Source organism: Lithobates pipiens, unplaced genomic scaffold, assembly GCF_037356315.1.
Source record: "Lithobates pipiens isolate NorthernLeopardFrog02 unplaced genomic scaffold, aLitPip1_a1.2 Scaffold_18, whole genome shotgun sequence".
NCBI classification, from domain to species: domain Eukaryota; kingdom Metazoa; phylum Chordata; class Amphibia; order Anura; family Ranidae; genus Lithobates; species Lithobates pipiens.
This window is the reverse complement of record NW_027507758.1, coordinates 1,309,460-1,337,044: the sequence shown is the minus strand read 5'-3', so window position 1 is coordinate 1,337,044 and position 27,585 is coordinate 1,309,460. Positions and strand designations below refer to the sequence as shown.

The 27,585-nt window shown below is 48.1% G+C and overlaps 1 protein-coding gene across 5 annotated transcripts in view; it reads right to left on the bottom strand.

Annotated features, from left to right (window-relative positions):
* Window positions 1–27,585, bottom strand: part of LOC143986937 (phosphofurin acidic cluster sorting protein 2-like) — a 134,714-nt gene that overhangs the window by 81,557 nt on the left and 25,572 nt on the right. For 4 of the 5 annotated variants that reach the window (XM_077485351.1, XM_077485348.1, XM_077485349.1 and 1 more), the window contains 7 exons: window positions 18,039–18,126; window positions 17,470–17,559; window positions 15,660–15,785; window positions 3,510–3,672; window positions 2,794–2,876; window positions 1,549–1,632; window positions 1,379–1,435 (listed from right to left, as the gene is read on the bottom strand). In XM_077485351.1, the coding sequence (XP_077341477.1) occupies window positions 1,379–1,435; window positions 1,549–1,632; window positions 2,794–2,876; window positions 3,510–3,672; window positions 15,660–15,785; window positions 17,470–17,559; window positions 18,039–18,126 (691 nt within the window). The remainder of the gene's footprint in view (window positions 1–1,378; window positions 1,436–1,548; window positions 1,633–2,793; window positions 2,877–3,509; window positions 3,673–15,659; window positions 15,786–17,469; window positions 17,560–18,038; window positions 18,127–27,585) is intronic. The other variant, XM_077485350.1, reaches the window with a different exon arrangement.

Below are 27,585 nucleotides of genomic sequence, written 5' to 3'. Positions count from 1 at the left end.
TTATATGCTGTATATAGGTATGATATGGGGAGGGGTGTTATATGCTGTATATAGGTATGATATGGGGAGGGGTGTTATATGCTGTATATAGGTATGATATGGGGGAGGGGTGTTATATGCTGTATATAGGTATGATATGGGGGAGGGGTGTTATATGCTGTATATAGGTATGATATGGGGGAGGGGTGTTATATGCTGTATATAGGTATGATATGGGGAGGGGTGTTATATGCTGTATATAGGTATGATATGGGGGAGGGGTGTTATATGCTGTATATAGGTATGATATGGGGAGGGGTGTTATATGCTGTATATAGGTATGATATGGGGAGGGGTATTATATGCTGTATATAGGTATGATATGGGGGAGGGGTATTATATGCTGTATATAGGTATGATATGGGGAGGGGTGTTACATGCTGTATATAGGTATGATATGGGGAGGGGTGTTACATGCTGTATATAGGTATGATATGGGGAGGGGTGTTACATGCTGTATATAGGTATGATATGGGGAGGGGTATTATATGCTGTATATAGGTATGATATGGGGAGGGGTGTTATATGCTGTATATAGGTATGATATGGGGAGGGGTGTTATATGCTGTATATAGGTATGATATGGGGAGGGGTGTTATATGCTGTATATAGGTATGATATGGGGAGGGGTGTTACATGCTGTATATAGGTATGATATGGGGGAGGGGTGTTATATGCTGTATATAGGTATGATATGGGGGAGGGGTGTTATATGCTGTATATAGGTATGATATGGGGGAGGGATGTTATATGCTGTATATAGGTATGATATGGGGGAGGGGTGTTACATGCTGTATATAGGTATGATATGGGGAGGGGTGTTATATGCTGTATATAGGTATGATATGGGGGAGGGGTGTTATATGCTGTATATAGGTATGATATGGGGGAGGGGTGTTATATGCTGTATATAGGTATGATATGGGGGAGGGGTGTTATATGCTGTATATAGGTATGATATGGGGGAGGGGTGTTATATGCTGTATATAGGTATGATATGGGGAGGGGTGTTATATGCTGTATATAAGTATGATATGGGGGAGGGGTGTTATATGCTGTATATAGGTATGATATGGGGGAGGGGTGTTATATGCTGTATATAGGTATGATATGGGGAGGGGTGTTATATGCTGTATATAGGTATGATATGGGGAGGGGTGTTATATGCTGTATATAGGTATGATATGGGGAGGGGTGTTACATGCTGTATATAGGTATGATATGGGGAGGGGTGTTACATGCTGTATATAGGTATTATACGGGGTGATGAATTCTATATATATGGAAATGGACATTATATGGAGGATATGGAAATCAATGTCGTCTCCAGAGAACTCACATCATCATTCACTTTGAATCTCTTCAATAATGACACAAACTTCTGTTTAAAATTAGGCTGTGAATGAAAGAGGATATAATTATTGATTTTGCACTCCAATCCGGGTTTTATTCATAAACCCAGTGTGAGGTGCAGACAGACACCATATACACCCACTCTGGGGCAATTACCTGGCGGCTGAGCGAGGCGCTGCGTAGTAACTTCCTGGTGAGTTTCTTTGGCCTCCGAATCTCTTCCTCTTCATCCTCCACATCCTGGAGAAAAGGAGGTAGATGGGATCATCACAAACCTCCATTGAGGAGGACATTGGGGTATGATGGGGGAGGTGAGGAGGTGGGTGGGGTCATCACAAATCTCCAGAGATGAGGGCATTGGGGTATGATGGGGAGGTGAGACGGTGGAAGGAGTCATCACAAGTCTCCATTGAGGTATGATGGGGGATGTGAGGAGGTGGATGGGCTTATCCCAAGTTTCCATTGAGGAGGACATTGGGGTATGATGGGGAGGTGAGGATGAGGTCGTCACAAGTCTCCAGAGAAGAGGGCATTAGGGAATGAAGGGGAGGTGAGAAGGTGGATGGGGTCATCACAAGTCTTGGGAGATGAGGGCATTGGGGAATGATGGGGGGGTGACAAGGTGGGTGGGGGTCATCACAAGTCTCCAGAGAAGAGGGCATTAGGGAATGATGGGGAGGTGAAAGGGTGGATGGGGTCATCACAAGTATCGGGAGATGAGGGCATTAGGGAATGATGGGGAGGTGAGAAGGTGGATGGGGTCATCACAAGTATCGGGAGATGAGGGCATTGGGGAATGATGGGGGGGTAAGAAGGTGGATGGGGTCATCACAAGTCTCGGGAGATGAGGGCATTGGGGAATGATGGGGGGTGAGAAGGTGGATGGGGTCATCACAAGTCTCGGGAGATGAGAGCATTGGGGTATGATGGGGTCATCACAAGTCTCGGGAGATGAGGGCATTGGGGGATGAGGGGGGCTGAGAAGGTGGATGGGGTCATCACAAGTCTCGGGAGATGAGGGCATTGGGGGATGAGGGGGGCTGAGAAGGTGGATGGGGTCATCACAAGTCTCGGGAGATGAGGGCATTGGGGGATGAGGGGGGCTGAGAAGGTGGATGGGGTCATCACAAGTCTCCAGAGAAGAGGGCATTGGGGAATGGTGGGGGAGGTGAGAAGGTGAATGGGGTCATCACAAGTATCGGGAGATGAGAGCATTGGGGTATGATGGGGTCATCACAAGTCTCGGGAGATGAGGGCATTAGGGAATGATGGGGTGGTGAGAAGGTGGATGGGGTTATTGCAAGTCTCCAGAAAGGAGGACAGCTGAGCATAATGTGGAGACGAGGGTCTACCAAGCTGGTTGATGATTTGGGTGGATTCTCTAGGAAGGAAGTCCTTCACCTGTCCTTGGCCTTCATCGCTGACTTCTGGTTCAGAGGAATAGCTGTCCTCCTCATCCTCCTCCTCCCAATACTGATCGGCATCTGAAAGGGTCACATTATGTAGTCATGGCACGGATTTCAGTTTCTGCACAGAAGGCTCTACAGCTGAGGACTACAGGAGCACCTCAGACCAACGTTTCCAATATAAGACTACATCTACAAATCCCAGCGATAAGATGAAAGGTTTATGCATGGAAGCCATAGTTTATATAAGCTGCTGATAGCGGGACTGACATCCTCTTACTGTTCTCTCTCCGCTGACTGTACCGCTGGCCATCTTCTGGTATGTGGGGCCCCCTGTGTCTGCCGGGACCTACAGAGTCTCACCGGAGTCTCCACTATAAAATATGTTCCTCAACTATAAATCGCCAGCTGCTCCCAGAGCCGCCTAGACAGAGCGAGAGACACAGACCCGCGGACTCGGGAGGCGCTATCACTCAGCGTGGCCAGGACACCGAGGAGAAGAATAGCAGGAGAAGGCGAGGCGCCTATCAGCAGACTATTGTAAAAATGTCACTTTGATACTCAGAGTGGTCTCTGGGCAGCTTGCACATAGACGTCTACTCAGGACATCAAGAACCACAAAGTCCGTGTATGAAGCACAGAAGAAGTTACTTATCACTCCCAGGAAAATGTACCTCCACCATCCCTTGTATCTATAGCGGGAACTCTCACCCAAGCCTTTGATCTTTGTTCGGGTCACTGTGGTGACCTCCTCGTGATCGATGGGCTGGCTGGAGAGGGAGAGGATGCTGATCTCAGCCACTCGAATAGCCGGGTCCTTCCGGTTACTATGGAGGTCCAAAACCTTCATCCCCTCTGTAGGACGCTGCATCACCTGAAGAGGGACAGAGAACCATTTATATCTGAGTGTCCCACCTCAACCAGAAGTATATCCCAATATCAGTGTATTACCCAGAAACCATCAGAAAGTATATCCCGATATCAGTGTATTACCTAGAAACCATTAGAAAGTATATCCCGATATCAGTGTATCACCCAGAAACCATCAGAAAGTATATCCCGATATCAGTGTATTACCCAGGAACCATCAGAAAGTATATCCCGATATCAGTGTATCACCCAGAAACCATCAGAAAGTATATCCCGATATCAGTGTATCACCCAGAAACCATCAGAAAGTATATCCCGATATCAGTGTATTACCCAGGAACCATCAGAAAGTATATCCCGATATCAGTGTATTACCCAGGAACCATCAGAAAGTATATCCCGATATCAGTGTATTGCCCAGGAACCATCAGAAAGTATATCCCAATATCAGTGTATCACCTGGGAACCATCAGAAAGTATATCCCGATATCAGTGTATCACCCGGGAACCATCAGAAAGTATAACCCAATATCAGTGTATCACCCAGAAACCATCAGAAAGTATATCCCGATATCAGTGTATTACCCAGGAACCATCAGAAAGTATATCCCGATATCAGTGTATTACCCAGGAACCATCAGAAAGTATATCCCGATATCAGTGTATTGCCCAGGAACCATCAGAAAGTATATCCCAATATCAGTGTATCACCTGGGAACCATCAGAAAGTATATCCCGATATCAGTGTATCACCCGGGAACCATCAGAAAGTATAACCCGATATCAGTGTATTACCCAGGAACCATCACAGAGTATATCCCGATATCAGTGTATTACCCAGGAACCATCAGAAAGTATATCCCGATATCAGTGTATTACCCAGGAACCATCAGAAAGTATATCCCGATATCAGTGTATTACCCAGGAACCATCAGAAAGTATATCCCGATATCAGTGTATCACCCGGGAACCATCAGAAAGTATATCCCAATATCAGTGTATCACCTGGGAACCATCAGAAAGTATATCCCGATATCAGTGTATCACCCGGGAACCATCAGAAAGTATAACCCGATATCAGTGTATTACCCAGGAACCATCAGAAAGTATATCCCGATATCAGTGTATTGCCCAGGAACCATCAGAAAGTATATCCCGATATCAGTGCATTACCCAGGAACCATCAGAGAGTATATCCCGATATCAGTGTATTACCCAGGAACCATCAGAAAGTATATCCCAATATCAGTGTATTACCCAGGAACCATCAGAAAGTATATCCCGATATCAGTGTATTACCCAGGAACCATCAGAAAGTATATCCCGATATCAGTGTATCACCCAGGAACCATCAAAGTATATCCCAATATCAGTGTATCACCTGGGAACCATCAGAAAGTATATCCCGATATCAGTGTATCACCTGGGAACCATCAGAAAGTATAACCCGATATCAGTGTATTACCCAGGAACCATCAGAAATTATATCCTGATATCAGTGTATCACCCAGGAACCATCAGTAGGTATATCCTGATATCAGTGTATCACCCAGGAACCATCAGTAGGTATATCCCGATATCAGTGTATCACCCAGAAACCCTCAGTAGTTATATCCTGATATCAGTGTATAACCCAGGAACCATCAGTAGGTACAGTGGTGTGAAAAAGTGTTTGCCCCCTTCCTCATTTCCTGTTCCTTTGCATGTTTGTCACACTTAAGTGTTTCGGAACATCAAACCAATTTAAACAATAGTCAAGGACAACACAAGTAAACACAAAATGCAATTTGTAAATGAAGGTGTTTATTATTAAAGGTGAAAAAAAATCCAAACCATCATGGCCCTGTGTGAAAAAGTGATTGCCCCCTAAACCTAATAACTGGTTGGGCCACCCTTAGCAGCAACAACTGCAACCAAGCGTTTGCGATAACGTGCAATGAGGCTTTTACAGCGTCCTGGAGGAATTTTGGCCCACTCATCTTTGCAGAATTGTCCTAATTCAGTTACATTAGAGGGTTTTCGAGCATGAACGGCCTTTTTAAGGTCATACCACAACATCTCAATAGGATTCAGGTCAGGACTTTGGCTAGGCCACTCCAAAGTCTTCATTTTGTTTTTCTTCAGCCATTCGGTGGTGGACTTGCTGGTGTGTTTAGGATCATTGTCCTGCTGCAGAACCCAAGTTGGTTTCAGCTTGAGTACACGAACAGATGGTCGGACATTCTCCTTCAGGATCTCTTGGTAGACAGCAGAATTCATAGTTCCTTTTATCACGGCAAGTCTTCCAGGTCCTGAAGCAGCAAAACAGCCCCAGACCATCACACTACCACCACCATATTTTACTGTTGGTATAATGTTCTTTTTATGAAATGCAGTGTTCCTTCTACGCCAGATATACTTGGACACACACCTTCCAAAGAGTTCCACTTTTGTCTCATCGCTCCACAGAATGTTGTCCCAAAAGTCTTGGGGTTCATCAAGATGTGTTGTGGAGAAATTGAGACGAGCTTTGATGTTCTTTTTGCTCAGCAGTGGTTTTCTCCTTGGAACTCTGCCATGCAGGCCATTTTTGCCCAGTCTTTTCCTGATGGTGGAGGCATGAACGCTGACCTTAACTGAGGCAAGTGAGGCCTGCAGTTCCTTGGACGTTGTTGTGGGGTCTTTTGTGACCTCTTGGATGAGTCGTCGCTGCGCTCTTGGGGTAATTTTGGGCGGCCGGCCACTCCTGGGAAGGTTCACCACTGTTCCATGTCTTCGCCATTTGTGGATAATGGCTCTCACTGTGGTTCGCTGGATTCCCAAAGCTTTGGAAATGGCTTTATAACCCTTTCCAGACTGATAGATCTCAATTACTTTCTTTCTCAATTGTTCCTGAATTTCTTTGGGTCTCGGCATGATGTGTAGCTTTTAAGGATCTTCTGGTGGACCTTACTGTGTCAAGCAGCTCCTATTTAAGTAATGCCTTGATTGTGAACAGGTGTGGCAATAATCAGGCCTGGGTGTGGCTAGAGAAATTGAACTCAGGTGTGGACAACCACAGTTATAGTATGTTTTAATAAGGGGGGCAATCACTTTTTTACACAGGGCCATGATGGTTTGGATTTTTTTTCACCTTTAATAATAAACACCTTCATTTACAAATTGCATTTTGTGTTTACTTGTGTTGTCCTTGACTATTGTTTAAATTGGTTTGATGTTCCGAAACACTTAAGTGTGACAAACATGCAAAGGAACAGGAAATGAGGAAGGGGGCAAACACTTTTTCACACCACTGTATATCCTGATATCAGTGTATAACCCAGGAACCATCAGTAGGTATATCCTGATATCAGTGTATAACCCAGGAACCATCAGTAGGTATATTCCGATATCAGTGTACAGTTGTGGCTCATAAGTTTACACACCCCGGCAGAATTTATGATTTCTTGGCCATTTTTCAGATAATACGAATGATAACACAAAACCTTTTCTTTCACTCATGATTAGTGATTGGCTGAAGCCATTTATTATCAATCATCTGTGTTTACTCTTTTTACATCATAATGACAACAGAAACTACCCAAATGCCCCTGATCATAAGTTTACACACCCCGGTGATTTTGGCCTGATAATAGGCACACAAGGTGACCCAAAGGGGTTTGAATGTCTATTAGAGGTCACCATCCTCACCTGTGATCTGCTTGTAATTAGTGTGTGTGTATAAAAGGTCAATGAGTTTCTGGACTCCTGACAGACCCTTGCATCTTCCATCCAGTGCTGCACTGACCTCTCTGGATTCTGAGTCATGGGGAAAGCAAAAGAATTGTCAAAGCAGTGTTCAAACTCTAATCAAGAAATGGAAAATGAGGGGTTCTGTTGAAATCAAACCACGGTCAAGTAGACCAAGTAAAATTTCAGCCACAACTGCCAGGAAAATTGTTCGGGCTGCAAAGCAAACCCCACAAATAACTTCAGGTGAGATACAGGACTCTCTGAAAACATGTGGTGTGGCTATTGGGTAGGGATGGAGAGAAGGGATTATAGCGGTGCCAAAAAATATAGTTTTTACAAAAAATACACAAAAAATTATTTTATTTAGAGCATAGTTAAAAAGCAAACATACATTTATATATGCATACATGGGTGCGTAGACAGAACACAAAAAATGATATAGTAAAAACACGCCAAGCTGTTATAAGACCGGTGTAAGTTACAGGCAATCAATTCCTACATGTTTCGCCAAGGCATTGGCTTCCTCAGGGAAAATGATATAAACCTGTATAGAAATGTGGTCTCTAAGAAGAAAAAAAAACATAAAAAGTGTGTATTCTATTAAAAATTATCAAATACAAAAAACATTTGTTTATATTTATTTTAGTTTACTAATTGAATGCGTGACATGGTTATAAATGACCCCCTCCATGTCTTTCATATCCGACACATCCCCTGGTTGCCGACAAACATTGGGCAACTATACGTGGCTGTAGAGGGCTAATAAAGACCTAGCAATCAGGGAAAGAGAATTTTATATCCATATATTATGTAGGGATAAGTAACATCCCAGACAAAAGAAAGGCCTAACATAGCCTCAATGTACTTACAATGTGTATTCCTACAATGAGAATAAAGGTAGGGCGCCAAGGTTGCTATATAACCGTATATAACGGTGGTTGTTTGATAGAAAGATCCGTTAAATGAAAGCCATTTCAGATTTTGAGTTACTGAAAAGAGGGAAAAAACATAAGTAAAAACCAGAAAGCCTTGGTGTATAAACACAGAGGCCACATTCAGAGAATGAGAACATGTATAAGGAGTATTGTAGGTGCACAGATGGAAAGACTCCCCAAAACAGCCTCAGCACCATGCTCCCCATTCAGGGTATGTTAATCATACAATTAATGTAGTGGTGGTATTTATTTCTACTAGGTAAGAGCCTGGTTTTGCGGAGGGAAAAGCACCTAAAAGACAGGAGTGAGTGGTAGGGTACGAAAAGGAATATATCTGGGCGGCCAAGGAACGATAGTAACCAGGAATGAAATAAGAACCTACCGTTGAATTGACAGCAACAAACAGTGGCGCCCCTGATGTCCAGCAAGAGGGAAGCTGGACAGGCTGGCTTTATATGCCCCCCACACACGATCAGCATCCGACGTCACCCATCTGTGAGCGGACAGAGATGGCTCTCATGCATGCGCCCGCCATCGGCTCCATAGGCCACACATTGAGTATGATCAATGCCAAAGAAGGAATATTCTTATGGGACAAATCTGCCAATGAAAATGGCTATGCCTATAGGTGGGACAATACCACCTATGGCTAACCCATGGCTAAACCTTCTACTGATAACGTACTGAAGACTAATAATGATATACCTAATGCATTTTCTCCACTATCGGGATCTTTCCCAGGATAGAATTCCCAAGGAAAGAAAGGGAGAAATACCCACAGCTTCCACTCACTACGTCGCACCTTTGGGTCTACTTCGGCTCTCGACTTTCCACTGTTCGACCGAAAGTCAGCAACATTTCCACTCCTTTCACTTGAGCAAAATCTATGTCGTCTACTGTGTCTAATTCGACCGCATATCACACACCAATCACTACCACTCCTGCACCTCTCTCTATCCATCACAAGAACAGTAAGTGAGCCAAATTTAACATGTTTTCCATTAGCACACAGTCAATTGACCCTAGGATTTCTCTGATTTTTTTTTTAGCTCAAACGTTGGACTCTCCTCAGAGTCCCACACAAAACCTTCCAATTACCCTGACCAACAGGGAACCTTTGGCTTAGACGTTTATCTTCGGTACCCTTAGCTAATGATCAAATTAAAGTACTTGCAACTTGGTTTAACTTTTTGTCCATCTATCGATTGATAGATTCCAATTTATTAAAGACATCCATATCTTCACCAGAAAGTTATTGTACAAAGTGATTTATGATAATTCTTCTTCTCCTTCCACTTCATCCAATGTGGTCCCAACATTGGCCGAGATTCAGGCTATTGAGGAATTAGTGTCGCTCTGGGAGGAGGGAGACATTGAGGATGACGATATCGCCGTGTCCAGTAAGGCTGGCATTGTCATCTCTTGTGTCTCTCCCCCCAACTACTTTTAAACCCAAATCACCAGCATTTCCAACGCTTTCTACCAATCCAAACATTTGGGCCTTTGTTCAAAAAATGACCACGGTCATTAAAAACATGGATCTTGATCATTTTCACCCATCAAACTTATCTGTTGCCCATAGAAAAGCTCTCAAATCTCTTCAAAGCCATCCGGGACTGGTTATTAAACCAGCCGATAAAGGGGGAAATGTGGTCATGCCTGTTGCGGCGCATACATCCTTGATAATAAAAACGTATCGGCCCATATCACAATCGCTTTAACTTTATATCTGAATATCATAAATTGATATTCTCAGCCTATCAACAAGGCATTATTGATTGCAATACTTGGAAGTTTCTCAATGTCAAGGAGCCAAAAACACCTACGTTCTACGCTTTACCTAAATTACACAAGTCACTCAATAATCCTCCCGGCCAGCCCATCATGTCCGGATGCCAATGTCTTACAGAAAACGCCAGTGCTCTGGTTGACAAATATATAGGTCCTCACGTTACATCGCTGTCTTCATATGTTAAAGCGGGAGTCCGCCGGGAGTTCCGCCGTTTTTTTTTTAAAAGCCAGCAGCTACAAATACTGCAGCTGCTGACTTTTAAAATAAGGACACTTACCCGCCCAGCGTCTCTCGGGTGCTGCCGCCGCCATCTTGGGTATGGGAATCAGGAAGTGGAGCCTTTCGGCTTCATTTCCCGGTTCCCTACTGCGCATGCGCGAGTCACGCTGCGCAATAAGGATGGACCCGCTGCCTCTGGGATCTGTGTGTTTCCCAGCAGGCAGCGGGGGACTTTCAGAAAGGAGCGTAGATTCTGCAGAATCTACGCCCCTTTCCGCAGAGAGCTATCCCGGAAGTGGGTGCAGTTACCTGTACTGTACAGGTACCTGCACCCCCCTCCCCCCTGAAAGGTGCCAATTGTGGTGCCGGAGGGGGGAGGATTTCAATGAGCGGAAGGTCCACTTTAGGGTGGACCTCCGCTTTAAGGATACTATCCATCTCATTTGCATTCTTGAAGGCAAACATTTACCTCATGGTGTATAGCTAGTTGCTCTTGATGTGGAAAGTCTATACAATACCATTCCGCACAAAAAAGGCATCGAAATTATTGGAAAATAAGGGGGCTATGGGGACTAAATGTGCCCCCTCCTATGCCAACCTGTATCTGGCGGGGTGGGAAAGGGAACTCTTTGTCAGTTCCGGTTCGTCAAACTTGTTACAAAAAGGTCATCTCTTGGCACAGATATATAGATGACTTGCTTTTCTTTTGGTCTGGCACTCAAGATGAGCTTTCCCAGTTCATTAATTTTTTGGTCATTAATAACTACAACTTAAGATTCACTATGGAATGCAGCCAATCAAAAATCAATTTTCTGGACCTCCAAATTAGTATAGATCATGATAGAACTCTTTACTGTGCTTTACACAGGAAACCTTCTTCTGGCAACACCGTTCTTCATGCCAGTAGTGCACATCCGAAGCCTTTATTGGACAGCAATCCCTTTAGCCAATATCTGAGAATTAAAAGAAACTGCACCCTAGAGGCAGATTTTGAAAAGGCATCCCCTTCTAAAAAAAAGCTCATAACAAAGTGAAAAAACTGGATAGAAAAGATCTTATTTTCTCAAACAAAGTAACTGTTTCACAACCTGTTTGTTTAATTACTCAATTTTCTAGCCAGCATGCTCAAGTCAGAGTTTCCCTGAATAGATTCTGGCCTCTACTAACTGCAGACTCTGTAATCAATCATTAAGCCATATTGGATACAACATATAAACGATCTCCCATCCCCCCCCCCCCCCCTTAAGGGATCGCCTGATAACCAGTCACCATTTTCCCTTAAAATTGCAGCCACATATTACTGCTGGTACTTTTCAGTGTGGAAAATGCAATGTCTGTGCCTTTATTTGTGATTCCAGGGAAGTGCTTCTCCCCAACGGGTTAACACGTTATCAAACCGAGAGTAACTTGCAAGACAGTGGGAGTCGTTTACTTGCCCACTTGCCGATGTGGCTGTTACTACATCGGTAAGACCAAACGACCCTTCTGCAAACGCATTCGAGATCATGTGAAACCTGTGTACAAACAAACTATAACCACTGCCATCAATGGACACTTTGGAGTACAACACAACTTTGATCCCCATGCTGTCAGTTTCGCTGCCCTGGAACATGTACCTTTACATGCCAGGGGTGGAGGAATTGATAGCATATTGCTTCAACTTGACTAAGTGGATTCACAACCTGGATGCAACAAAATTTCCAGGGTTAAACAAATATCTCATATCATATACCAAGCTCATCCGCGTCCCGTGACTTATTCTCAGCGTGACGCGGATGAGCTTGGTGGGAGGAGCTGCCCATTGATGCACCACCAAGGATGGCTGATGGTGTGGGACAAGAGATCCCACATGGCACTATGGGCATTGTAGGCCTATGGAGCCGATGGCGGGCGCATGCGTGAGAGCCATCTCTGTCCGCTCACAAATCTGTGACGTCAGACGCCGATCCTGTGTGTGGGGGGCATATAAAGCCAGCCTGTCCAGCTTCCCTCTTGCTGGACATCAGGGGCGCCACTGTTTGTTGCTGTCAATTCAACGGAAGGTTCTTATTTCATTCCTGGTTACTATCGTTCCTTGGCTGCCCAGATATATTCCTTTTCGTACCCTACCACTCACTCCTGTCTTTTAGGTGCTTTTCCCTCCGCAAAACCAGGCTCTTACCTATTGGAAATAGATACCACCACTACATTAATTGTATGATTAACATACCCTGAATGGGGAGCATGGTGCTGAGGCTGTTTTGGGGAGTCTTTCCATCTGTGCACCTACAATACTCCTTATACATGTTCTCATTCTCTGAATGTGGCCTCGGTGTTTATACACCAAGGCTTTCTGGTTTTTACTTACATGTTCTTCCCCTCTTTTCAGTAACTCAAAATGTGGAACGGCTTTCATTTAACGGATCTTTCTATCAAACAACCACCGTTATATACGGTTATATAGCAACTTTGGCGCCCTACCTTGATACTCATCGTAGGAATACACATTGTAAGTATATTGAGGCTATGTTAGGCCTTTTCTTTTGTCTGGGATGTTACTTATCCCTACATAATGTATTGATCTAAAATTCTCTTTCCCCGATTGCTAGGTCTTTATTAGCCCTCTACAGCCACGTATAGTTGCGGTGCCGGACTGTGCATCTCCTTGGGGTGGCATTTTTGTCCCGTTTGTCGGGAACCAGGGGGTAGGTATATCTAGGGGATGTGTCGGACATGCCAGACATAGGTGGGGGTCATTTATAACCATGTCAGCATTCAATTATTGAATAAAAATAAATATAACAAATGTTTTGTATTAGATCATTTCTAATAGAATACACACGTTGTTTTTTTTTGTTTTTCCTTCTTATTTAGAGACCACATTTCTATAAAGGGTTATATCATTTTCCCTGAGGAAGCCAATGCCTTGGCGAAACATGTAGGAATTGATTACCTGTAACTTACAGCGGCCTTATAACAGCTTGGCGTGTTTTTACTATATAATTTTTTGTGTTGTTCTGTCTACGCACCCATGTATGTATGTATATATAAATGTATGTTTATGTTTTTTAACCATGTTCTAAATAAAAATCAATTTTATGCATTTTTTGTAAAAACTATATTTTTTGACACTGCTATAATCCATTTTCTCCATCCCTACCCAATAGTTTACAACAAAAATTGGGATGAGGTGCCTTATTAAGGACTATCCAGCCAACTTCTATTTTTTTCATGTGGTGTGGCTGTTTCAAGATGCACAATAAGGAGACACTTGAAGAAAGATGGGCTGCATGCAGGCCCAGACTGGCCATAGGGCACACAGGGCACTTGCCTGGTGGGCAGGGGGGGCCAAGGCAGCTGAGCTGCTTCTTGAGCCCCCGCTGCTCATCCGGCCTCTCCGCGGCTGGCTGGCCGCCATTACAATTTGAGACTACAGGTCACGTTACCTGTGACCATGAAGAGGCAGGGGATATGAGGAGCAGCTACATACACAGTAAAATAATCCATCTCTTTATTTTTCTCCTACAGCTTCTGAATGCCTTCTTCTCATTCTCTCCCTCCCAGGGGCATTCAGAGTCTATAGGAGAAAAATAAAGAGATGGATTCTTCTACTGTGTATGCAGCTGCTTCTCCTATCCAGCTTCTTTCTACTGCCCCCTACTGCTCTCAGGCTCCCACCATACTCTCCACCCCCCCCCCCAGTGATCACCAACTCCCCCCCCAGTGATTTTCAGCCCCTGTACACTCCGGCCCCCCTAAAGCTGTCCAACCCCTTCCAGTGCTCACCGCCCCCCCCATGCTCTCCAGCACCCACCCAGTACTCATTGCCCCCCCCCCCCATGTTCTCCAGTGCTCATCAGTCCCTCCCAGTGCTCTTCAGGATCCTATTCATTCCAGTCCCTGTGCTGTCCGCCTCCCATGTTCTCTGCCCCTGCAGTGCTCTCCGACCCACCCAGTGCTCTGCAGCCCCTCTGTGCTCTCTGCCCCCCCCCCCCCCGCGCTCTTCGCCTCCCATGTTCTCTTCCCCTGCTTGTGCTCTCCAGCCCCCCCTCCGGTCTCCATCCCCCTCAGTGCTCTGCGAGCCCCCCTGTGCTCTCTGGCTCCCCCTAGGGCTCTTTACCCCCATGCTCTCTGGCCCCCCTAGTGCTCTCCGCACTCCCCCATATTTCCCCCCCCCCCCAAGCTCTCCGTGCCTCCCAGCAAATATGCCATGGGTTGCTCAGTCTAAAATGTCCAGGCCAATTTTTTTTCCCAGTCTGGGCCTGGCTGCATGGTCAAGTTGCCAGAAAAAAAGCCATTACTACACAAATGCCAAAGTATCCCGCTTACAATACGCCAAACAGCACCGAGACAAACCTCAAACCTTCTGCCACAAAGTCATTTGGAGTGATGAGACCAAAATGGAGCTTTTTGGCCACAACCATAAACACTACATTTGGAGAGGAGTCAACAAGGCCTATGATGAAAGGTCCACCATCCCTACTGTGAAACACGGAGGTGGATCGATGATGTTTTGGGGATGTGTGAGCTACAAAGGCACAGGAACTTTGGTCAAAATCAATGACAAGATGAACGCAGAATGTTATCAAAAAATACTGGAGGAACATTTCATTCATCAGCCAGGAAGCCGCGCATGGGATGGACTTGGACATTTCAACATGACAATGACCCAGAACATAAGACCAAGTCCTCCTGTCATTGGCTACAGCAGAATAAAGTGAAGGTTCTGGAGTGTCCATCTCAGTCTCCTGACCTCCATATCATTGAGTCCCTCTGGGGAGATCTCAATCGTGCCGTTCATGGAAGACAGACCGAGAATTTCCAGGAATTGGAGGACTTTTACCAAGAGGAACATCTGAGAAGATAAAGAGCCTCATCCACAAATACCACAGAAGACTCCAAGCTGTCAATTATGGTGAAGGGGGCAATACACGGACATTTGGGTCATTTAGGTTGTCATTATGCTATAAAAAAGAGTAAACACAGATGATGGATAATAAATGGATTCAGCCAATCACTGACTATGAGTGAGAGAAGTCTTTGTGTTATCATTCATATTCTCTGAAAAATGACCAAGAAATCATCAATTCTGCCAGGGTATGTAAACTTATGAGCACAACTGTATATCCCAATATCAGTATATCACCCAGAAACCATCAGTAAGTATATCCTGATATCAGTGTATCACCCGGGAATCCAGAGAGTCTACATAAAGGAAGCCACGTGGGACCTTCCAGATACTCCTATTGTGTTTCTCTGGTGATGTTGTAAAGATTATAATTTGCTGCACATGAAGCTCATGTATTGGGGAAGTGGTGGTTATGCTGAGCAGCCCTCAGCGGGTGGCACACCTACCTCTGCCATGTTAATGACACCAATAGCCAAGGACTTGTAGCCCAAGATTGTCCGGTTCTTGTACCTCTTCCGTCTCTGTAGCATGATCTGAAGATTGTTTGCGTCTCTCTTCAGAAAATGAGGATACTAAAGAGGAGAAAGACATTGACTACATTCATGACAGTCTACGTTCCAGCTGAGGATGATTCGTATAGGGGAGGAAGGACTGTCATTGTGACATTACACCTCACAGACACCTCCTGCTGTATGACCCAAACCCAGATCCTGATAGGAGGACCTGTCACCTGATTCAGCACAATGTAGACCAGCCTTTCTCAACCTTTTCAACACAGAGGAACCCTTGAAATAGTTCTCCGGTCTTGAGGAACCACTGCTAAAAAATTAGAAATTTACAACTCGTGATACATTAGTGTGGGGAGAATGGTCCTTACACTTGTGGTCATTGGGAAGAATGGTCTTACACTTGTGGTCATTGGGAAGAATGGTCCTTACACTTGTGGTCATTGGGAAGAATGGTCCTTACACTTGTGGTCATTGGGAAGAATGGTCCTTACACTTGTGGTCATTGGGAAGAATGGTCCTTACACTTGTGGTCATTGGGAAGAACGGTCCTTACACTTGTGATTAGTGGGAAGAATGGTCCTTACACTTGTGGTCATTGGGAAGAACGGTCCTTACACTTGTGGTCAGTGGGAAGAATGGTCCTTACACTTGTGGTCATTGGGAAGAACGGTCCTTACACTTGTGATTAGTGGGAAGAATGGTCCTTACACTTGTGGTCATTGGGAAGAATGGTCCTCACACTTGTGGTCATTGGGAAGAATGGTCCTTACACTTGTGGTCATTGGGAAGAATGGTCCTTACACTTGTGGTCATTGGGAAGAACGGTCCTTACACTTGTGATTAGTGGGAAGAATGGTCCTTACACTTGTGGTCATTGGGAAGAATGGTCCTTACACTTGTGATTAGTGGGAAGAATGGTCCTTACACTTGTGGTCATTGGGAAGAACGGTCCTTACACTTGTGGTCATTGGGAAGAATGGTCCTCACACTTGTGGTCATTGGGAAGAATGGTCCTCACACTTGTGGTCATTGGGAAGAATGGTCCTCACACTTGTGGTCATTGGGAAGAACGGTCCTTACACTTGTGATTAGTGGGAAGAATGGTCCTTACACTTGTGGTCATTGGGAAGAACGGTCCTTACACTTGTGGTCATTGGGAAGAATGGTCCTCACACTTGTGGTCATTGGGAAGAATGGTCCTCACACTTGTGGTCATTGGGAAGAAGCGTCCTTGCACTTGTGGTCATTGGGAAGAAGCGTCCTTGCACTTGTGGTCATTGGGAAGAATGGTCCTCACACTTGTGGTCATTGGGAAGAATGGTCCTCATACTTGTGGTCATTGGGAAGAATGGTCCTTACACTTGTGGTCATTGGGAAGAATGGTCCTTACACTTGTGGTCATTGGGAAGAATGGTCCTTACACTTGTGGTCATTGGGAAGAATGGTCCTTACACTTGTGGTCATTGGGAAGAATGGTCCTTACACTTGTGGTCATTGGGAAGAAGCGTCCTTGCACTTGTGGTCAATGGGAAGAATTACCTCCTTACAGATAGCTAAAAAGATCAATGGTGTCAGTGAGAACTTATCTGAGAGGCAGAAATTGCCCAATGCTGAAGGAACCCCTACAACCTCTGGAGGAACCCTGGTTGAGAATCACCGATGTAGAGGCTGAACTGGAAACCTCAGAGGGAAGAGTGAAGATCTGAGGACCTCCATATCCCCCACAATGAGAAGAACATCAACCTACCTGAAGTGAGAAGGTCAGTTCCAGGTCCGTCTCCATGACTCCACATGGTGGAAGGTGGTACTCATTGGAGCGAAGGACCCTCTTTGATCCCTGGAAGGAAAGCAGAGGGGTTGTCTGTAAATGAAGGATAAATGGAGGGATGAAAGGATGGATGGGTGATAGACAGGCAGATGCAGGGATGGATTGATGGATGGAAGGGTGGATGTGGGATGTGTTAAGAGAAGAATGAAAAAAGCTGATAGATGGAGGAATGGTGGGTGGAAATGGATGGACAGATGGGTGGACTGGTGAATGGATGGTGGTGGATAGGTGGAGGAATGGGTGAATGAAAGGTTGGAAGACAGACAGATGAAGAAGTGGATGGGTAGATAGATGGGTGGTTTGAAGGATGGATGGATGGATGAGCTGATGATTGGATGGATTGATGGTTAGATGGACAGATCATTGGAATTAAGACGTTTCACAGTAGAGAGTAATGAGGGAAATTGTTCTCAGAAGACCCGGCCATCCATTAAGGAATGACCTACCTCTGATATCAGTGTCTGCCAGAACATTACTCGGCAACTTACCTGCAGCTTCACAGCAATCACCACAGAGCTCAGATCCCGGTCCAATTCCCTCAGAACCAGCAACTTCTTCAGGGTCAGACTGCAGAGCCTGAGGAGACCGAGACACAACTATCACCAATACTTCCAGGGAGGTTCTGAGAGTATAGTATGACTGTCACCAATACTACTGGGAGGGGGGTTCTGAGAGTGTAGTATGACTGTCACCGATACCATGGGGGGGGGGGGGAGGGTTCTGAGAGTATAGTATGACTGTCACCGATACCATGGGGGGGGGGGGGAGGGTTCTGAGAGTATAGTATGACTGTCACCGATACCACGGGGGGAGGGTTCTGAGAGTATAGTATGACTGTCACCAATACTACTGGGAGGGGGGTTCTGAGAGTGTAGTATGACTGTCACCGATACCATGGGGGGGGGGGGGGAGGGTTCTGAGAGTATAGTATGACTGTCACCGATACCACGGGGGGAGGGTTCTGAGAGTATAGTATGACTGTCACCAATACTACTGGGAGGGGGGTTCTGAGAGTGTAGTATGACTGTCACCGATACCATGGGGGGGGGGGGAGGGTTCTGAGAGTATAGTATGACTGTCACCGATACCACGGGGGGAGGGTTCTGAGAGTATAGTATGACTGTCACCAATACTACTGGGAGGGGGGTTCTGAGAGTGTAGTATGACTGTCACCGATACCATGGGGGGGGGGGGGGGAGGGTTCTGAGAGTATAGTATGACTGTCACCGATACCACGGGGGGCGGGGTGTTCTGAGAGTATAGTATGACTGTCACCGATACCACGGGGGGAGGGTTCTGAGAGTATAGTATGACTGTCACCAATACTACTGGGAGGGGGGTTCTGAGAGTGTAGTATGACTGTCACCGATACCATGGGGGGGGGGGAGGGTTCTGAGAGTATAGTATGACTGTCACCGATACCACGGGGGGAGGGTTCTGAGAGTATAGTATGACTGTCACCAATACTACTGGGAGGGGGGTTCTGAGAGTGTAGTATGACTGTCACCGATACCATGGGGGGGGGGGGGGGAGGGTTCTGAGAGTATAGTATGACTGTCACCGATACCACGGGGGGCGGGGTGTTCTGAGAGTATAGTATGACTGTCACCGATACCACGGGGGGAGGGTTCTGAGAGTATAGTATGACTGTCACCAATACTACTGGGAGGGGGGTTCTGAGAGTGTAGTATGACTGTCACCGATACCATGGGGGGGGGGGGGAGGGTTCTGAGAGTATAGTATGACTGTCACCGATACCACGGGGGGGGGGAGGGTTCTGAGAGTATAGTATGACTGTCACCTATACCACGGGGGCGGGGTGTTCTGAGAGTATAGTATGACTGTCACCGATACCACAGGGGGAGGGTTCTGAGAGTATAGTATGACTGTCACCAATACTACTGGGGGGGTGGGGGTGTTCTGAGAGTATAGTATGACTGTCACCTATACCACGGGGGCGGGGTGTTCTGAGAGTATAGTATGACTGTCACCGATACCACGGGGGGCGGGGTGTTCTGAGAGTATAGTATGACTGTCACCGATACCACGGGGGGGGGAGGGTTCTGAGAGTATAGTATGACTGTCACCTATACCACGGGGGCGGGGTTGTCAGGAATCCGCCCGTTCTGCACGATCGGGTGTCCGTTCGCGCACGCGCGTTCGTCCCGCGGGTCGTCGTGGGCACGCGCGCCCCCAAGCACGAGCGTGTGCACGACGTTCGGATGTGCGCGCGGCTTACGCACGCACGAGTGCGCGTTAGCGCTATTGGCGCCAGTGGCCCTTTTTAAAGGAGCAGCTGCAGTCATTCTGTGCTGTTCGTCTGCAGCTTGTGCCTGAAGAAACCTGTGATTCATCTGCTACCTACCTGATATCTGACCTGGCTCCGTCTGACTCTGCTGACCTCTCCTGCTCTGACCCCGGCTTGTTTGACCTCTCTTGGACTGTCTACCTGCTGCCGAACCCCTGCCTGTACCTGACACCTCTGCCAGTTCCTGCTTGTTCCTGCATCTGTACCCTGCATCCAGAAGAACCCGCCATCCTGCCTGCAGTGTCCTCCCAGCGGCCTGCCTGCCACTGCCAGTTCCTGCTCCTGAGGATTCTCTCCTATCCGGTACCTGCTGCTGCTGCTGCTGCTGCACCTGGCTGGACTCTCCTACCCCGCTGTGCTCCGGTCTCCCTGTTCCCATTCCAGAGAGGCCAGAACCAGAGCCGTAAGAGCGGTCCCCTTCCACTAAGTCAGACTCACCACCTGTGGATCTTAACAGTACGAACAGCCCTAATGTCTGAGTCTGCGGAAGGGGCCTCCGCTATGAAGGAGATCTGCTCGCATCTTGCGGCCCTGACTCAAGCAGTGAAGTCCCTTCAAGATGGTTACTCCAGGCTGGAGGAACGTGTGCAACAGCTATCTACCTCCGGTCCTCCTATCACCGCTCCTCAGCCTCCTCCTGTTCAGCCTGCCATTCCACCAACCGTGATGACGCTCCCACCTGAGCCTAGGGTCCCCATTCCTGAGAGGTTTTCTGGGGATCGCTCCAAGTTCCGGGCCTTCCGTAACGCCTGTCAACTTTACTTCGCTCTACAGCCTAGGACTTTTTCTCTGGAGGCTACTAAAGTAGGATTCGTTATCTCCCTTCTGCAAGGAGAGCCCCAGTCCTGGGCCCATCACCTCTTGGAGAATGACAGTCCTCTCACCCAGACCCTTGCTACCTTTCTTGAGGGAATGGCCCAGCTCTACGAGGACCCCCAGCGGTCCGCTACCGCAGAATCTGCATTAACTGCGCTCCAGCAAGGCCGGAGGTCGGCAGAGGACTATGTATCAGACTTTAGACGCTGGAGCGCAGATACCCAGTGGAACGAGTCGGCCCTGAGACACCAGTTCCGCTTGGGCCTGTCTGAGGGCCTTAAAGATGAGTTGGCCCGTGTTGGAACCCCGGATTCCTTGGAGGATTTAATCACTTCGGCCATTCGGATTGATAGGAGGCTCCGTGAGCGTAGGGCGGAACGCTCCACCCAATCCCAAAGACCAGCTTGGATGTCCGCCAGGACCCCTTCTTCAGCACCCTTCTTCATACCATCCTCTCAAGGAAGACCTGCCAGTGCCGCCCAAGCGTCTGAAGAACCCATGCAGTTCGGGCTACTCCGGCCTACTCTGTCACCTGAAGAGCGAGCCCGCCGCCGGCAGATGAACTTATGCCTATACTGCGGTGGCCCAGGACATTACGTGATCAACTGCCCTGTTAAGACACGCAAGTGCCTTTCTTCTGTATCTCACAACCCTGTAACCCTGCCTTCCAACTCGTTCCATGTCGCTCTTCTGCTCTCATTCCAGCTGCAGGGAAGAATGATTCACGTCAGCGCTATCCTTGATTCAGGGGCCTGCGGCTGCTTCATCGACGCTGCATTTACCAGTCTGCACTCCATCCCCCTTCGGAAGAAACTCCATGAACTTTCCATCTTCCTGGCTGATGGTTCGCAAATTAAGTCTGGCCGAGTTACCCAGGAGACTCTTCCGCTACCCACTACCACTTCCTGTCAACATACTGAACTACTAACCCTGGACGTTATCTCATCACCACTTTTCCCTGTGATCTTGGGAATTCCGTGGCTTCAGGCACATAACCCCTCCATCGACTGGTCTTCCGGGGAAGTGAGGTTCCTCTCCTCTTACTGCCAGGATCACTGTTTGCCGGGAGCTCCGGTACAACCCAGAACACTCCTCTGTCTGGATCCAGACCAGGACTTGTGTCAGTTAGTTCCAGAACCCTACCAAGAGTTTCTGGATGTTTTCAGTAAACGGGGGGCCGATTCTCTTCCCCCACATCGCCCCTACGATTGCCCCATTGAGCTCCTTCCTGGGGCAGAGATCCCATTCGGACGTGTCTTCCCCTTGTCCGAAAAAGAGCAGGAGGCCCTGAAGGTCTACATCACCGAAAACCTTAAGAAGGGGTTCATCCGTCATTCCACATCTCCTGCCGGTGCCGGAATATTCTTTGTTACAAAAAAGGACCAGACCCTTCGGCCCTGTGTGGATTACCGGGAGTTAAATCGGATCACGATTAAGAACCGTTACCCCTTACCACTAATTCCGGAGCTTTTTCAAAAATTAAGATCAGCCTCTATTTTTACCAAGTTGGACTTGCGGGGAGCTTACAATCTGGTCAGAATACGAGCAGGCGACGAGTGGAAAACTGCGTTTCGGACTCGTTTTGGGCATTACGAGTACTTAGTAATGCCCTTTGGACTTTGCAATGCCCCGGCCACTTTCCAGCACCTGATTAATGATGTTTTCCGAGACTTTCTGGACATCTTCGTCATTGTGTACCTGGACGATATTCTCATCTTTTCTGGGTCCCTAGAACAACATCGTGGGCATGTCAGCAGAGTGTTGCTCCGGCTCCGGCAACACGGACTTTACGCTAAGGCCGAGAAATGTAAATTTGAGCAGCAGTGTATCCAATTTCTCGGCCTAGAAATCTCTCCAGCAGGCATCAAAATGGACCCGCAAAAGGTCTCTGCTGTGCTCGAATGGCCAGCTCCCACCGATAAGAAGGGAATCCAGCGCTTTGTGGGTTTCGCTAACTTTTATAGGAGATTCATAAAGGGGTTCTCGGCCATCATCGCTCCCATCACTCAGCTCACCAAACAGAATTCACGCTTTCATTGGGGACCCGAAGCGCAGGCCGCCTTCCAGAGGCTCAAGAGTCTGTTCACCTCTGCTCCCATTCTCAGGCATCCAGATCCGTCAAGACCCTTTATCCTGGAGGTGGATGCTTCTGAGGTAGCAGTAGGGGCGGTGGTATCCCAACGTCAAGGTAAAGATGACCTGATGTACCCCGTGGGGTTCTTTTCCCGTAAACTTTCTCCGGCCGAGAGAAATTATGATGTGGGGGACCGAGAGCTACTCGCCATCAAATCTGCATTGGAGGAGTGGAGATACCTACTGGAAGGGGCGGTACACCCCATACTTATCTACACAGACCATAAGAACCTTGAGTATCTCCGTACCGCCAAACGTCTGAAACCTCGGCAGGCCCGTTGGGCCCTCTTCTTCTCCCGGTTCAGCTTTCATCTTACCTACCGCCCCGGGTCGAGAAACATAAAGCCAGATGCGCTTTCCCGCATGTTCGATAGTCCCAGGGACATCACACCCCCGGATACCATCCTCCCAGCCAACGCCTTTCTGCTCGTCCAGCCAGACCTCCTGTCTCTGTTAAAGAGTGCTTCCCTCGAGTCCTCCAGTCCTCCAGGAGTTACGCTTATTTCCAGAGAAGGTCTGCTTTGGAAGGACGATCTAATCTTTGTCCCGGAGAACGTCCGAATAAAGGTCTTGAGTCTCCTCCATGATCACCCCCTCGCCGGGCATTTCGGTGTCCGCAAGACCCTGGAGCTGGTACAGCGCTCCTTCTGGTGGCCTGGCATGAGGGAATACTGCAAAAAATATGTGAATTCCTGCCCTGTGTGCAGCCGGAACAAGGTCCCCAGGAACCGGGCCTGGGGTCTGCTGAAACCACTTCCCGCGCCCGACCGCCCCTGGCGGATGATCACGATGGACTTCATTGTGGAACTTCCCCCTTCCGAGAACTGTACAGCCATCTTCGTGATCTGTGACCGTTTGTCTAAAATGGCCCATTTCCTACCCTTGAAAGGAACACCCACCGCATCGGAGACGGCTCATATCTTCATCAAGGAGATAGGCTTCACGGGGTACCTTCCAATATTGTTTCCGATAGAGGGGTGCAATTCACCTCTCGTTTCTGGAGAGCCTTATGTGAAGCCCTAAGAATAGAATTGGCCCTGTCCTCCGCCTACCACCCGCAGACCAACGGACAGACGGAACGCACCAATCAGACCCTTGAACAATACATTAGGTGCTTCTCATCCTTTGTCCAGGACGATTGGGTCTCCCTCTTACCTTTGGCGGAGTTCGCCTATAACAATGCCAGCCATGCTACCACCGGCCAATCCCCGTTTTTCGCTAATTTTGGTTTTAACCTGTCCTTTCTCCCTGATATTCTTTCAGAATCCCACGTTCCAGCGGTACAGGACACCGTATCCTTTCTGCAGCGGAACAACCAAATCCTCCAAGAGACCATAGCCAAGGCTCAGGCAGATAGCAAGAGGAATTTCGATCGAGGAAGAAGGGGAGAACTGATTCTTCAAGTCGGGGACCAGGTATGGCTTTCTACTTCTAATTTAAAATTAGCCTGCCCTTCTAAAAAGTTGGCACCCAAATTTCTGGGTCCGTTTCCAGTTAAAAGGAGGATCAATGAAGTTTCCTATGAACTGTCTTTGCCTGTTTCCATGAAAATTCACCCGGTCTTCCATGTAGCTCTGCTTAAGCCGGCCGTACCTGATCCTTTTCCCGGTAGAGGAACAGGTCCTCCTGATCCTGTGTTGATCGATGGCAATGAGGAATATGAAGTGGAGGCCATTCTGGATTTTAGAAGACGTCATGGACAAGGTCAGTTTTTAATTAAATGGAAGGGTTATGGTCCAGAGAATAACTCCTGGGAACCTGCTGCCAACTTACATGCAGATAGATTGATTCAGGCCTTTTTTACTGCACACCCTGAGAAGAGAGTCGTTAGGGGCACCCGGAGGTTGCCCCTTGTGGGGGGGCAATGTCAGGAATCCGCCCGTTCTGCACGATCGGGTGTCCGTTCGCGCACGCGCGTTCGTCCCGCGGGTCGTCGTGGGCACGCGCGCCCCCAAGCACGAGCGTGTGCACGACGTTTGGATGTGCGCGCGGCTTACGCACGCACGAGTGCGCGTTAGCGCTATTGGCGCCAGTGGCCCTTTTTAAAGGAGCAGCTGCAGTCATTCTGTGCTGTTCGTCTGCAGCTTGTGCCTGAAGAAACCTGTGATTCATCTGCTACCTACCTGATATCTGACCTGGCTCCGTCTGACTCTGCTGACCTCTCCTGCTCTGACCCCGGCTTGTTTGACCTCTCTTGGACTGTCTACCTGCTGCCGAACCCCTGCCTGTACCTGACACCTCTGCCAGTTCCTGCTTGTTCCTGCATCTGTACCCTGCATCCAGAAGAACCCGCCATCCTGCCTGCAGTGTCCTCCCAGCGGCCTGCCTGCCACTGCCAGTTCCTGCTCCTGAGGATTCTCTCCTATCCGGTACCTGCTGCTGCTGCACCTGGCTGGACTCTCCTACCCCGCTGTGCTCCGGTCTCCCTGTTCCCATTCCAGAGAGGCCAGAACCAGAGCCGTAAGAGCGGTCCCCTTCCACTAAGTCAGACTCACCACCTGTGGATCTTAACAGGGGTGTTCTGAGAGTATAGTATGACTGTCACCTATACCACGGGGGCGGGGTGTTCTGAGAGTATAGTATGACTGTCACCGATACCACGGGGGGCGGGGTGTTCTGAGAGTATAGTATGACTGTCACCGATACCACGGGGGGCGGGGTGTTCTGAGAGTATAGTATGACTGTCACCGATACCACGGGGGGCGGGGTGTTCTGAGAGTATAGTATGGCTGTCACCAATACTACTGGGAGGGGGGGTTCTGAGAGTATAGTATGACTGTCACCGATACCACGGGGGGGGGGGGGAGGGTTCTGAGAGTATAGTATGACTGTCACCGATACCACGGGGAGCGGGGTGTTCTGAGAGTATAGTATGACTGTCACCGATACCACGGGGGGCGGGGTGTTCTGAGAGTATAGTATGACTGTCACCGATACCACGGGGGGCGGGGTGTTCTGAGAGTATAGTATGGCTGTCACCAATACTACTGGGAGGGGGGGTTCTTGAGAGTATAGTATGACTGTCACCGATACCACGGGGGGGGGGAGGGTTCTGAGAGTATAGTATGACTGTCACCGATACCACGGGGAGCGGGGTGTTCTGAGAGTATAGTATGACTGTCACCGATACCACGGGGGGGGGGGGTTCTGAGAGTATAGTATGACTGTCACCGATACCACGGGGGGGGGGGGGGGTTCTGAGAGTATAGTATGACTGTCACCGATACCCCGGGGGGGAGGGTTCTGAGAGTATAGTATGACTGTCACCGATACCACGGGGGGGGGGGGGTTCTGAGAGTATAGTATGACTGTCACCGATACCACGGGGGGGGAGGGTTCTGAGAGTATAGTATGACTGTCACCGATACCACAGGGGGGGGGGGGGGAGGGGAGGGTTCTGAGAGTATAGTATGACTGTCACCGATACCATGGGGGGGAGGGTTCTGAGAGTATAGTATGACTGTCACCGATACCACAGGGGGGGGGAGGGTTCTGAGAGTATAGTATGACTGTCACCGATACCACGGGGGGGGGGGTTCTGAGAGTATAGTATGACTGTCACCGATACCACGGGGGGGGGTTCTGAGAGTATAGTATGACTGTCACCGATACCACGGGGGGGGAGGGTTCTGAGAGTATAGTATGACTGTCACCGATACCACGGGGGGTGGGGTGTTCTGAGAGTATAGTATGACTGTCACCGATACCACGGGGGGGGGAGGGTTCTGAGAGTATAGTATGACTGTCACCGATACCACGGGGGGGGGGAGGGTTCTGAGAGTATAGTATGACTGACACCGATACCACGGGGGGGGAGGGTTCTGAGAGTATAGTATGACTGTCACCGATACCACGGGGGGGGGGGGGGGGGGAGGGTTCTGAGAGTATAGTATGACTGTCACGATACCACGGGGGGGGCGGGGTGTTCTGAGAGTATAGTATGACTGTCACCGATACCACGGGGGGGGGGGGGGGGGGTTCTGAGAGTATAGTATGACTGTCACCAATACTAGTGGGGGAGGGGTGTTCTGAGAGTATAGTATGAATGTCACCAATACTAGTGGGGGAGGGGTGTTCTGAGAGTATAGTATGAATGTCACCAATACTAGTGGGGGAGGGGTGTTCTGAGAGTATAGTATGAATGTCACTGATACCACGGGGGGGGGGGGGGGGGTGTTCTGAGAGTATAGTATGAATGTCACTGATACTAGCAAGGTGAGGGGGTGCACTAAGTGTCGCACTACTGTCACCGCTGATACTACCAGGGGGGTGGGGGGTAGTGAGAGTAAAGTATGACATCTGTCACCAACACTGATACTGTAATATCACAAATGTAGTATTGGGGGATCTAAGTAATGATTATCGGGGGGCTTTGTTTCGCCTCATTCGGCTTCTCACAGGAGAATTATGTAGTAATTATTTGATGCTAGGACACCCCCATCCCCCCTCACTAATCTGACCGCGCACTTCTGAAATCCGGTAAATGGTAAACAGACGGATAATCCTTATTAACAGCTACAAATCTGGAAGCTGCATGTGTGTCAGTAAGGACATATCGGCCCTCAGGGGCCCGGTGCCAAGATGGCGGAGCCTCAGAGGTCTATAGGGAGAGACGATGAGAGAGAGAAATCTCCATCTATTTCATAGTGTGAAAGTGACACGAAGGTCACATTGGCTTCTGGTGGTCTCTTCTTCTCAGATAGATGGCCAATGTACTCAGTCCTGGGCCCCAGGACCCCCGCCCCCGCCTTCTCCCCAACCTGGTCCACATCACAAGA